The sequence below is a fragment of the Sinohyriopsis cumingii genome, chromosome 4 (assembly GCF_028554795.1).
Source record: "Sinohyriopsis cumingii isolate HCF-2022 chromosome 4, ASM2855479v2, whole genome shotgun sequence".
Taxonomy (NCBI): Eukaryota; Metazoa; Mollusca; class Bivalvia; order Unionida; family Unionidae; genus Sinohyriopsis; species Sinohyriopsis cumingii.
Window position 1 is genome coordinate 31,522,058 of NC_142964.1, and position 14,789 is coordinate 31,536,846.

General features: G+C 35.2%; 1 protein-coding gene across 1 annotated transcript in view; it reads left to right on the top strand.

Moving 5' to 3' along the window:
• The first annotated feature begins 5,022 nt into the window (after positions 1–5,022).
• Positions 5,023–14,789, top strand: part of LOC149800881 (lachesin-like) — a 199,126-nt gene continuing 189,359 nt past the window's right edge. Inside the window, exon 1 of the mRNA XM_089954908.1 lies at positions 5,023–5,622. Within this exon, the coding sequence (XP_089811034.1) occupies positions 5,514–5,622 (109 nt within the window). The 5' untranslated portion in view covers positions 5,023–5,513. The remainder of the gene's footprint in view (positions 5,623–14,789) is intronic.

Consider the following 14,789-nt stretch of genomic DNA (forward strand, 5'->3'; position numbering starts at 1 on the left):
TTTAGAATTGAGATTATAAGCGACGATCACCCACAGAACGATCTCTACATGTAATAGTCAGTAGATATAAAGCCAATGTAGAATCGTTACTTTGTATTTCCATTGAATATAAGGACATATCCGTTATTAAAAACATTAGAAAACGTATTCGCTTGGAAAGTATCAACTGCTGTTTAATGGAAGCTAATCTATGTTGCTTACTAAATTTCTGATACAACGGACGCTATAATTCATGGGCAAATCGATTATTTTTAGCTGGATAATCATCTTGGAGGTCGGTTATATTGTAATGCACTGTATAATTTATGACAAATTCCATCTTTTTCGATCAAGTAATGCTTCTCTCATCAAAAACGGTAGGGTCCATTTTGGAAAAAGTAAATTAGTCGGAATATGCAGCTGAAGTAATTGGCACTATATCTAGCTGATGTCCAAAATCCACCCCTTTCTATTTGGGATCACTCGTTTTCTTTGTCGAGATATTGATCCGCCTAACTATCTAGCTTTTTATTTCCTTTCCTTATTTCTTTCATTAGTCTTTAATATTTTATTTTTATTTATTTTAACATATTTTATTGTTTCTTTCCTATATATAGCAGATGATGGAAAAAGTTATAATACTAGCACACACACACACACACACACACTCACACACACACACACACACACACACTCATATATATATATATATATATATATATATATATATATATATATATATATATATATATATATATATATATATACAGAGAGAGAGAGAGAGAGAGAGAGTGAGAGAGCGAGAGAGAGAGTTATAAATATGCACCAGACAGAACGGAAAGTGCTATCCCTAGATTCCTATAAAAAAAAATGATTGATAATAGTAGACAGAATTCATATTTTAATACAAATAATACTATCATAGGGTTCGAGAATTTTTAATTCGTACTCTACGGAGATTTGAACGCAGGTCCGCAGGTAAATGGCACCCATCGCCTCGTCTGCACACACGAGCCCATATTCCCTCATGACTAAGCACACATCACCAAAAAATGATGGTAATTGGTGTTATATGCACTCGTGTGTAGCAGACACACTCGCATGAAGACCTAGTAATTAATTCTCATGTATCTACACAGTCATTCCGGATTCTTATGAAAGAAATCAAGGTATATAAAATTAATTAAAGAGAATTTTAAATATATCCAGACAGAACGGAATGTGATATCCCTGGATTCCTACAGAAGAATGCTTGATAATAGTAGGCAGAATTCATATTTCAATACAAATAATATTATCCAACAGGTAAGAGAATTTTTAATTAATACTCTACGGAGATTCCAACCCATGTCCGCTGCTAGACACGAGTGCATATAACACCGATTGATTAACATCAATTGTTGGTGATGTGTGCTTAGTCATGAGGGAATATGGGCTTGTGTGTGCTGGCAAGGCGATGGGTGCCGTTTACCCGCAGACCTGGGTTCGAATCTCCATAGAGTATGAATTAAAAATGTAATATGTACCAACTTTTTCAACGATACATTCAGCCTTGCTTGCTGTTCCTGCCTCTTTGACAGACCAAAATGTATAATTCTTGTTTTCGTATTTAATTATTATGTTTCCATATAGGCCTATGTTTGATCTGGTCCGTTTTATTCCGCTTCCTAAAATCATACAACAATTATTTCAATAGCCATTGCAAACCATTCCATGTAGTTTAAAATCGAAGCAAATCCGTCCTCGTTTTTTAATCATTCAGTGAGGTAGCTATGTTTGATGTACGGCATTTTATACCACTCCTAAATGTGCTTACCGTCTACTTATTCTGATGATAAACAATTGCCATTGTAGCACTAACAATAAGAACATTACATTGACTAAGTCTGGCACGACTTTAGTCGATTCTAAGCAGTTCTAAGAAACTGCAAATATATTAAGTAATCAACAATCCCAAAATTATCATTTCCATTTCAGTACTATTTAATTTCACAGACTGCAGTTTTGATGTTGCTAATTAAATAGTTATTGCCCTCCCAGTAATTTTAACCAGAATAAAAATCGTATCTATAGTTATAGGAAACATGTATAGTTTACCCTTGTGAAACGGAAAAGTATCTATTTTACGCAGTAATTAGGTTTCTCGCCTTAATCGAGGAATGTTATCATCGTTATAAATAATGTAAAGTTATTGTTTTGTTTTAACTTGTTTCGACGTTGGTTTAAATAAAATCAGATCTCGATTATTTTTAACGATAAGGTCGTATAGATCATTTTCAGATATTAGTTTTAGCTGGCCAAACCTATTCCAGAGCGGTATCCGGTACGATCATGCGCATTTGACGTATGGCAACTCGAGTGACCTACACTTCTTACATGAATAGAACATTTGTCATTTTAGATCGCCGCAGATAGTAGTAAACAATAATATGCCAGCCCACAAGTATAAGAGCTGAACTGTTCGTTTTCATCAAGTATTTTTAACAATAAATGAGTATATATTGCTTTATGACTCTCATCTTAACTCCGACCCCCTACCCCCTCTTATGACTGCATGGTAATGAATAATCAGAAAATAAACAAGTTAACTTGTCTAATTAGCAGCAAACAATGAACACGAAAAGCGGCACATCACATACTAAGCAGATTCCTCAAAGATTTGCCATTAAGTTAATAAATTAAATGGGAATGAATGTGAATCCCAAAACTGCTTATGTTACATTGGATTGGATAAGAAATTTACTCTCTCTCTCTCTCTCTCTCTCTCTCTCTCTCTCTCTCTCTCTCTCTCCTTAGTTTGCTAACTCTTTGAACACATATGGATAATAATGATGAGTTAACCCATCCTGCGATACATCTGCAACGGCCGGTTGCTTCCGTTCTATCAGCTATGTGTAACTCGTGTGGCTTCTCGGATTGGGCTTGTGATCTGATTACGTTGGCATTGATGATGTTGTGTTCACCTCTATGCATCCATCCACTATGAAATTAATTATATGCAACAAAGGGATTTGTAAGTCATCGTGTTTTCGCGAGTATATAGTCTTGAAGAGTCATCTAAATACACATAGATTTGTACAATTTGTAATTCTGATCACATAGGAAAATCGTCTACCCACCCCTTTCCTTTCACAAATGGATCATCCAACTTTGTAAGTCCTATCCAGAACCGCGGACAGGGTAAGACATATTCCGGTGGAACACAAAGGTCAGAGGGTCCGTTGTTGTTTCAATTTGTGATTCATTGGGGCCTACTGGATAATTTTTTCTAGGGCCCACAAATCCTGTCAGCTGTTCTGGTCCTCTCTGATACTTTTTGTGCTCGTATCTGCTTTTCTGGTTTAGGCAGATTTCTGAACTATCCACTCATGATTTTTAAACACCATTTCTGTGAAGGGTGTACAGATGTCAAACCTTTACAAATTTGTTTGAAATTTTCTTCACGAACATACACTATGTTAATGACAATCGCTTAAACGTTGCCCTACGTTGATTGCGCATGCGTTAAATATTGGAGTTGAAAAACCCAAAATTCGACTTCATGAAAAAGGTCTATTCGTGATATATTCAGTTTCAGTTTTTTCTTTTGCCATCGACTAAGTCTGCTCTGCTACATGGAACAGACACGATGCATTCTCCAGCAGAGCATGCGACTAATGGATTCATCAGCCGCAGTGGCTTATTGGTAACATACTGGCCTCGTGACCGAAAGGGTGCGGACTTGAATCATAATCAAATCAACTGGGGTCAGCTCCCGTGGTGTTTGATTGGGCAGGGCACTTTACTCCAATATGCCTTCGCACTAAATAACCTACTTTTGCTGCTCTGTAAAACACCAAAATCAGTCGGAGAAGTGGTTGCAAAGTCGGACTTTATTTTGCAAATATGAGACATTTACACTGGCTGATTAGAAGCCATAACAAATGTACAAACAGAAAGTACTTTTATTAAAAAGTAAAAATAAAAATAACGAGAATTCCTTTGCCACAACTACTATGACAAAGGAACAAATGACTGATTAGATAAAGAATCAGATAGACAGATAAAATATGTTGTACATTATAGACATGACTGCGTTGAGTATCTCCACACTGTAAATGTACGAATCAATTTTTGTTGACAGATCTAGTTTAAACACTTCCTATCCCCATTTATATATATATATATATATATATATATATATATATATATATATATATATATATATATATATATATATATATATATATATATATATATATATATATTTATTTATTTATTTATTTGGCTGTATGCTCCTATTTTTCACAATATTTATACTGTGGGCATTAACATCTCCATGATTTATGTTTGAAATATTTTAGACTGCATATGTTTATGATGAATATTTGAAAACACTTTCTATACTTTCATTAATTTCGTTACTCGACATCCTCCATGATGTTTTCACAAGCAGCCGATTTAGCGACTTCATTCCATTTACAATTTAGTACTCGCCAGAACAGTCCGTATCTAACACAATAATAATAAACTCAGGTTGTATAACGCTTTATTAATTTTCAGAAACTATGAAAGGTACACATAACGATACAGAAAACTGCTTCCATCCATCATCCACCCCAGGGAAATATCTTCTTAACTGTAGTCAATAACTTTCTAATGTAATACTTTTGTTGTTAGATTATCTTGTTCACCTACGGTGGAAATATTGTGAACGTGTTGCTGCTGAATTTCAAATGTCGAATTGTCGCCATTCAAGATGACCGATCAGTTGCCTAATTGAAATGACATACGCTTTAACGTCCTAATCCGCAAAAAAAATGTCGCACTGATATCTACTGCATCTGAAAATATCGGACTTTTCGTGTGAAATGTGTGTTATGTCCCCCAGCTGGTAGGACGTATGATAATCGTAGATTGTTCTTCCAGGATAAGGAAACACTGTTAATGGCGAACGCTCAAAAGGCAACACCAGGTTCTGCTCAACGCTGATCAATAGCTGTCTCGGTGTATAAAAGGAGTAATCCTTACAATATATACTCTGCTATTGACTGGGCCAACTATCTGTCGGCAGTGCTACCTGCTTTTGGAAACATGACTCTCGAGTCACTCCCATCAATGATAATAGCGGAGGTATTCGGAATTTTAAGAGACGGTTATTAATATGAAGACTATTCTGTATCAATGTACCGGCTTGAACCACTCTAGATGAGTGACATGTGCAGCGTGTTATTTAAAGAGAAGAACCAGGTGTTATTCAAGAAGTAAAAAAGCAAATTAGTTTTACGATGGTTCAAATAGAGTCATATTTATCGGCTTAAGCATTAACTTAGGTTTCATTTGTTCGAATTCGTGTGGATATCTAACGGCACTGGAATGATACTATTAATTTCCGATTGTTTCGGAATTTCGACTGTTTGTTCAGTTTAGTGGAATGCATAATTTATCAAGGGTTGTATCAATAATTGGTGCCCTCGACAGAAGTAACGGAATGAACCTATTATCCTGCTGGATTACGATTCACTGGATTATGGTTCCCTTTGTTCCCAAGAAGCATGAGGAATTTCCGAGACCAAGTTGACACTGTTTTTCAAGAGGAATTCCTCTGCACTATATACAAGTTATTGGTTTTCCTCTATGTTTTCACTTTCGGAAACAACAAAGGTAAGTTGTTTAGATATTTTTCTCTGTAATATAAATACTTTTAAGTCAGTAATCATTTTTATTGTTTTAAAGCAGTTTTCTTAAATCATACCAATTTTCGTATAATGATTGGGGTAATTATTAGAAATCGCAAACTAAAATACAGTACATCCCAAATGAATGTGAAATGTTTTTATTACTTGACTTATTTTAACAACTATTCGTTGGTGATCAAAAAAGCTACAGAGAGATCAATGAATCTATTTATATAAAAAAAGGTTTCATATCGTATTGCGTAGATAACCAAAATTGAAAGCATTAGACTGCTCTATCATAACTCAAGAACATGCAGCACAGGAATTAGACAGAAAACAAAAACCTTTATTTATTATGCAAGTTCAGAATCTGTTTGTCTTCATGGAAGACTTGCAAATTGCGGTTTACTAAACCGTAATCATATAACTGACTCCTCACTTTGTGATGACATTAAGGAGTTTTAAATTGCTTTTCACTTTGACCCATTCTCTGAATCAATTCATGATTATTTTATTGGTTCCTTTGTACTGTGTTATAGACTGCGTATTTTTCATGGTTGTACAAAACCTTTATTTTAGAGACAGGTAGATTTATTTAGGTTTTTATTCAAACGATATCAACTTGTATAAATACATTGCGTATACTCATTTATATCTAGCTGCATAGCTAACCCGATCCTTTCCTCTCTCTTTGTCTCTCGCTATTTCTCTCTCTCTCTCTCTCTCTCTCTCTCTCTGCATATATATATATATATATATATATATATATATATATATATATATATATATATATATATATATATATATATATACATACATACATACATACATACATACATACATACATATCGTGTTTGTATAAGTCCTATATCTGTTTATTTATGTGGAGGCGGAAGGGGGTTGGTGGACTTGACAGCTTGACAGTTTCCTGTCACCATTGCTATTTTTTTTGATTGCAATGTAATTAGTTTCAAACGATGTATATGTTATTGCGACATGGTTCTCACTTTCCTTTTGGGGGTTCTATTATCGCATACCCTTATGATACAGAGAAAGAATATCATCATACAGGTTAGAGAATTTATAACTGACACTCACTGCCATGCCTTCAGACACCAACCCCTATACCTTCTTAACTAAACGCACATACCTCAAAACTGATGGAGCATAGTCGCTATATGATCGAATGCACTCTGCTCCATACATTCCTTCTGTTCTGTGATCAAATCCACTATGTTCAGGTGCATATTTGCAACATTTCAATTCGTTTTTCCTTATTTAATTATTTGTGTGATACTTAAAACCAAAAATCAATATGAATGTTTTTGGGAAGTTTCAACTTCTTGTAAAAGCCAACGGTATTCGTACATTTAAACACAATGTCACATTAACTACATGATGTGGAGGTGGAATATTCGCTGCTGGAATGTAGCTCGAACCTAGTACCTCCCTAACTATAGATGAGTGGTCTACGAATACCGGCTATCGTAATAGATGCACCGGGACCCTGATATATTTCCCATACTTTTCGCAGACATACCGTTGTTTTTCCTTTATCCAAAATTAGAAATTCAAGAAACAGAAATATGCAGGAAAGCATTTTATGCTGGTTTTCTTTTCAAAGAAATAACCGTATGGTGGTATCGCCTTATGAACATTAACAAGCAATTCTTAATATCAATCATCATATTTTGGGTAACATGGGATTTTAAAACCAATAACAGTTGCCTCGTTCATTTCAAATTGAACAGACAAAAATAATGATTTAAATTTAATTGTTCCGTTTTTCCTAAAACCCGAAAAGGTAGGTTTTCCTGTGAGTTCCAACTACGTAGCAAAAGTCGAAAAGGTATGTTCAAGGGAAGAAATTCACTATTCACTATATTCCCCTATCAGGAATGGAAAATCGGAACGTACGTTAGACCCTTTAGCCAAAACAGGACAATATAAAAATATAGTTTTTCCTACAACGTTTTATTGTTGCGAAGTGTGGTCATAAATTGATTGAAATACTTTAAAAATTAAGTGTATTTCAGCATCAATGTGTGAAACATGTTCAATAGTTCTCACGTTGAACCAGAGCGACAAAATGCTTAAACTGGGCAGCTTCCATTGTAAATTATGTCCCCTTCCTTAGAATACATTGTCTTCAATAGTATTTTAATGACAATGTATACATTCCTTGATGGGAATCACAACACGAAACATAAATGGAAGTTATTCCCGATATATATATATATATATATATATATATATATATATATATATATATATATATATATATATATATATATATATATATAGAATTCGTCACCAATATGACTTGAAAGGACTTTATTTCTATCTTTGTTCAAGATAAGACATATCCGCATGAGAAGGAATGAAAGAACATTCTATGAAAAATGAATATTAGAATAATTAATTCAAGTACATATGTTTCAAGGATTCATCATTTTCAAGATATAAAAATATGTATCACTATGTTAAACCCACCATTTGGTCGGGCCCAGAATTGCCAAGTGGTCAAAAGTGCACACATTTACCAATCATTGCTATTTCACTCTTGACCGCGTGGCTCCGTGTCTCTCACTCGGCCAATGTGGGTATGTGAGCAAACTTGCTAGTAGCTTCCCGTTGTTGTTGTTGTTGTTGTTGTAGGGTTTAACGCATTTTTCAGCACACGATAGGCTATACATGGCGGCCAGTATTAATGGTGGAGGAAGAACCCGGGAAATCCCCGGAAAGAACCACCTACCCTCGAGAAGCTACTGGCAAGCTTTCTCACATATCCACATTGGCCGAATCCGAGACTCGAACCCATGCAGACAGAGGTGAGATGGCAGTGATCCGTAACGGAGAGCGCTTTAGACCACTCGGCCACTCGGGGCCCCAGCTTCCCGTTGAGCGGTGGTTCTTACTGGTGTTTTCCCAGGTTCTTCCTCCGCAGGTTATATTGGCCGATTCAGCCTATTGTGTGCTGAAACCTCCATAAAAAAAAACCAACAAACACATCATTTTGTGAGAAATACCAAGGTCAAATAAAGAGCTCAAACTGTTGAAAACGTCAGCAATGTTCTCAACATAGCGATGCTTAGTACAGTGGTACAATGATGTTAATATTGCTGAAATGCAAATCTCGTGCACAAAACACAAAGAATGAGACATCCATTTAGGCCGCTTATTTATCAATACATTTGATAATGGTGCATATCTTCATGATAGATCAGATGAAGAATTTGTTCAGCACAGTGAATTCTCCTACACGTAGGACTGAATGACCCCGAAGACTACTTGAGCTTTTATGTCAGCAGGAAGCTTACATCAATTTTGCAACTAATGAAAACGGTTTGTTTTGGTTTTGTTTTTATATTATTGCTTTATTTGGGAGGGGGTATTTGCTTTGATTTTTATGTTTTTTAACTGCCTTTTTTGGAATGGAATGTTTTTGTTAGCATTGTTTTTGTTTTTTTGTTTTGTATGTTTTTTTATATAAATAAATTTCAGGAAAGGCTAACTAAAGAAACGATGACAAATGAATGTGCTCAAAATTATCCCGAAGGTTGACTTCATTGATTACATGACTTCATAGTATTGATTATTTCGTTATATAACTATCCATACTCTAGGTGAAATATCTATCATAGTTTTAACCTTTGTACAGTGCATTTTGTACCTCTTTTATATGTTGACTTGTAGGATAAATGAATGATTGATTTGTATGTATATGGCTCCATCAGTCTTAAGATGATATAAAACATGTCAGAGTTCGTACGTAAAATGAAAATTTTTGATCTTACGATATGAGCTTCAATGACTTCTAATTTGACAGCGTTATTCGATCGATATTGACTTATATAGCCGTATAAAACATGGGTGTCTTAGCATTGAAGATATTAGAAACATTAGGACATCCACGAAATGTCACACTTGAGAGAATTTTGTCGATGAGAGCTTCATAAATGTATGGATTGCCGATTATGACCTTCTTTATTTCAAACTCTAACATTTTGCACATTTCATTAGACCCCAGACCAGTATTATCGTTTGTTATGTACGAGTCATTACGAAATTATGCTCGTGTAGTGCGCTTCTTCTGAATACATAGAAACAGAAACCAACATAACATTTCTCACTTCTCACGGAATATTCTAACATTCATTATTATTAATTAATGTAAAAAATTTGAACAACAAAATGATTCTAAATTTAAAATAATTTTAATTTATAGCTGAAGCTATCACCTCTCTGGCAATTTGTCAATTGGTTTTTTCCTTTCAGTCCCAGAGGATGGCTCTGTTTAGCGTGCAGAACTCGCGACCGAAAATGTACGATTTCAACTCCTGTTATTTGATCACCTAGAGTATGATATTGCAGTGTGTTCTTGAGCAATCCACTTTAATTACCACAGCACTAACCAACTTTGTGTTGTTGTGCCGAAAGAAACGATACAAAAATCTCAAACGTCATTTTAGTTCCAGTCTTTGATGGGCATTCAAATGCTATTTTATTAGGAAACAAATGTATCTGAGCTCAGTAAAACGTTTTTTTTTTTTTTATATAGAATAAATAGCGTTTATTTCCTGTACACGTACGTAAAACACAAATACTTAAGTCGAAGACAAATATGTTCTTGTATCACTCTTCATATCGAAATATATTTAGATGCTTTAATCATTGTTAAACATCAAAATATTAAGGTTTTTCCTCGTATGAAGCATCGTTCTATCTATTCTATGGTTGATTATTAAGATATATAACGTTGTTTTTCAATACTAATCTTCATGAATCATATGCATCTCTAATCCATGAACAGAACATAGAAAGCAAACTCGACCGTTTACATAGCAATCTTTTGGGAAAGATCTAATATATGAAGAATATAAAGAAGACAAATTTATCTATCTTTATATAGTATCGTGAAGCATTCGCTCACCATCCCACTCACCGCTAATATCAACAAGATTTTGGATATGTATTGTGGTTAACCTTAAAGCTTGGTGCTTGTGATTATGTATATATATATAGTTACTGTAAAAGAGGTAGTTTTCTTTAAAAGCGAACGGCAAACGCATCATGATGATTGTGAATGATTAACCTACGATACAGTGGGGAACATTTAAACATTAGCTTTTAGGAGACCAGAAACCAATGGAAATATAGAATAATAATAAAAGTACTATAGCAGAAAACCTTATTCTGAAGTATCATCTGCGACCGTAATGCCAATATTTAAATACTGGCCTATCTTCTAGGAGCTGAATTTCCGTGACCTCGTATGCAAAATTTCCGCGCCTATTCGGTTACTTTCGGGATGTGACGTCATAGTAGCGACTCCAGCAGCCCAAGTGGGAGTTGCCAGAGTAAAAGACAATACCGTTTTGCATTGCTTACGGGTGTAATAGAACATTAAGAAAAGCCTGTTGACATAAAAAAAAATTCTTTTCCGAAAGATAAAGGAATAATGAAGGAATGGGTACATTATTACAAACGAGTCGATTTCAAAGCAACACCATACAGCACTATGTGCTCGTTACATTTCTCAAAGGAATGTTACGAGAGGGATCATGAAAAAAATAGCAGCTCAAAGATACGCAAATGCTAGGCCTAGACTAAAAGTTGGCGCTGTTCCAGACATACCTTTGGACATTTAAATCCTGGAAAAAGTGTTAAATGTGTGAGTTACGAAAGGAGGTAGAAGGACGAGTAAGTGACCACAAAATGCAACAATCAATCCACATCTTTTATCTAAAAACAGCAGTGCTAAAAACAAATCTGATAGTCCGACACCCTGGGCCCCTTCTGGTTTTAGTTCCGGCCCATCCTGTATTCAAAGTGAGGTGCCCGTCAGGCTTGTCGAAACAAACATTGTTTGCCTGAGGAAACTTTGATTGCGCTGGTGAAATGAGTAAATGTATTTTCAAGACGTTGACATGCATGCCTTAACACGGCACAATTTAAATCAAATCACCACTGTCCTAGGTGAAATTTAGATTTGATTTTAATCAAATGGAAACTTTGCTAAAAATAAGATTCTAAACCTGTCGTGTTTCGAGAAAACACAATTTTCAGTAATCTTATAAAAATTTAAAATTTACAAAAAAAATGCATTGTATACATGTAACATGCATAAACTGTAATCTGTAATAATTGGAACTGATATAAAACTATTCCTTGGGCAGTTTAAAAAGCAGCGATTTAAAAGAAAGAGGTCAAAGTTTCACATTAACTGTCTGACAACGGGGGGGCGACTATTGACCCCCCCCCCCCCTTGCCCCAATGTGCGACCGCCCATTTGACGTGCCTTTTCTCCATGTGATACGCCTTATTATTCCCCCATGACAAGCCCCTTTTGCATATTCTGGTCAGTTTTGGCTAAATTGCAAAATAGCTAAAGTTTCGATTTAAGTACGCAAACGATAAAACTGGTGTGACTAATGAACATAATCCTTATCCTTGCATTGATCTTGTGAAAAGGACTGCCCTTCGGACATACTTCAAAGAAACCATGTTCGACAGTGGGTGTATGCGTAAGCACCAGCAATTGATTACCAAATAAACGATGCCTATTTTGTTGTTACTTACGATGTCATGGACTTAATTTTAACAGTTCAAATCTGCAGTCACAAGTTACCGTACTGTTTTTCTCACGTTTTATGCCCCACCTTATTTCCTTGGGTTTAAGTCTAAATGCATGTAACACTGTTTGCTGAATAAAATATTTATTCAGAATTAGTTCTTTAGGGCCACATATATTGCATCATATATTTTGTTTTATTCTTTGTAATTTAATCATGATAATTAAACTTTTCATATACGGTAGAGGAATGTCAGGTGTTAACTGGCCGAGTGTCTTTGGCGGAAATGGAGATGCGATTTTGTTTGCAGAGAAAATTTCAAAGTGATCATTCATTTAAGCTAATTGGTGACAATTTTATTCTTTTAATTTTTTTAATACTATAGTACTGTTGTAGTTCTTTAAAAAATCTGAAATTTACTTGAATAATGTTTAATCTTCACGTTCTATTTACTGAAGAAGAAAAAAAGAAGAAATAACCTGTTGTATGATATTAATTATTTCGTCCAGTGCCGGTTTAGACGTGTGTGCGTGTGATTTGAATTTTTAACGTAGCTTTAACAATTTTTCAGTCATATCGCTACGATGTCTGCAGTGTGGCAGTTTAGACTGTGGATTGCATACGTTATATTTAAAAATGGTTTGGGGTTGGGGTTTTTTTCTGACAAATGAAAATTGACAGACATAATGTAATAATCGGGACTTCGCTGCGCAAAACTGAGAGATATTACGAGATCGGGAGGTAGATGAGGAAATACATGTACCCACAAAATCAGGAGGTTTTTCCCCCGGCTTGAGAGTTGACAGGTATGAACTGTCCGGGCTTGTGGAATTTCATTCAGGACTTTAGTTTATTTAAGTCACCAGTCCGAGGCCTGTGCTTAACACATTTCTTTTAGCACTTACCAGTACAGTACATAAACTATTATATCAGATTGCAGATTCGACTTTTGAATGTGCAACCCAAATGTGGTCTCCTGTCTGCCTCGTCCGCCAATGTTTATGTTTGTATTCGAGGACTCGCTAGTATAGCGTCACGGTACCACGTGATCTGTCGTCTCATCAAAACTCGGAAAAACCCGGCAATTTACGGAATCGTGGAATCTTCCACGCAATATAATCACTATCCGCTTACGATATTTAATTTATAAACATTGCAGTCGAATTAAAATCTGTAGAGAATTACATACGCAAAAGGAAAATTTTGATTTCTAGTCTCCTTTAAGTTTTAGCTGAAAATTGGACCTAATCCCCAAGGTCTTATATTTGGATTATATCAACACACACTGCAATTTAGCAGATTACCTTTACTACTTGGCAACTATTCCTCGTGAACCAGAGCTATCAATTTACTAGATGACCCAAAAGTCTTACCACGAGAAGGCATATTTGTGAAGGATCAAGGTAAAAAAAATATATTCGTATTCCAGTAGGCGTGCGTGTTGTCGGCATACACAGCAGCATCAAAAAATGATCAGCCGATCTATCTATATTCACCCAGACACATACGTACAAGCGTTTGCGGAGATTTTTAACTTCTAGCTTATTTAATCAATCGTTTTGTTTGGAATATTTTCGATCTAGAGATGACAGATAAATACGTCGGTTATCATCATTCAAGATTTGACGGACTTCACTAATCCTTTAAACAGATTCTCTAGCAGGATGAGAATAACATGTAAAAGAACCACCTCATACGTCAAATCAGGTATTTTAAATGATTTCGTGTTTTAAGGATATTTGTTTGATTAATAAACAACTTCTGCAATGCTATTATCAGACTAGAATAAAACAGTTATATGTGTGTCTGTGATTTCTTTGTGGTGAGAGGAAGATTATAATAGGAAACGAGAAGACTGAACATAGCCTTTGTCTGAATGAAAGTCAGTCCTAAATATTTTATAGTAATAGGCATGAGAAAATATAATCGACTAAGATGTCACAAATGCTGTATAGCTTAGTTATCTTCGGATCGCAAACAAGAATGACGTAACCTACATAACGCAAACAAGCATGACGTAACCTTCACACTGCAAACAAGCATGACGTAACCTTCACACTGCAAACAAACATGACGTAACCTTCACACTGCAAGCAAGCAATACTTAACCTACAGACTGCAAACAAACAAGACGTAACTTTCAAACTGCAAACAAGCAAGACGTAACCTTCAGAAGCAAGACGTAACCTTTAGACTTCAAACAAGCAAGACGTAACCTCCAGACTGCAAACAAACACGATGTAACATTCAGACCGCAGACAAGCAAGACGTAACCTAGCAAAAATCCCAGTTAATTATAGATACAGTATTGGGTGAAATGAATTAACATTGTAAAACAAGAGGGAAAGAAATACAGTTTACATAATATTAAAAGTCTATCTGCATAAACAACATTTTGGATCTTAACTTCATTTTACTTTGCGCGTATATATCCATCTTGTAAAAGCAAGTGTTGTGGAAGAGATATTATGTGGTTGATAAAGGACGACTTTTAATTGCTTTATTTCCAACTACCAATAACTGACGCTCTTGACTTTTGTTTGGGCTAAAGTAGTTAACTTTTGGGGCAATATATGAC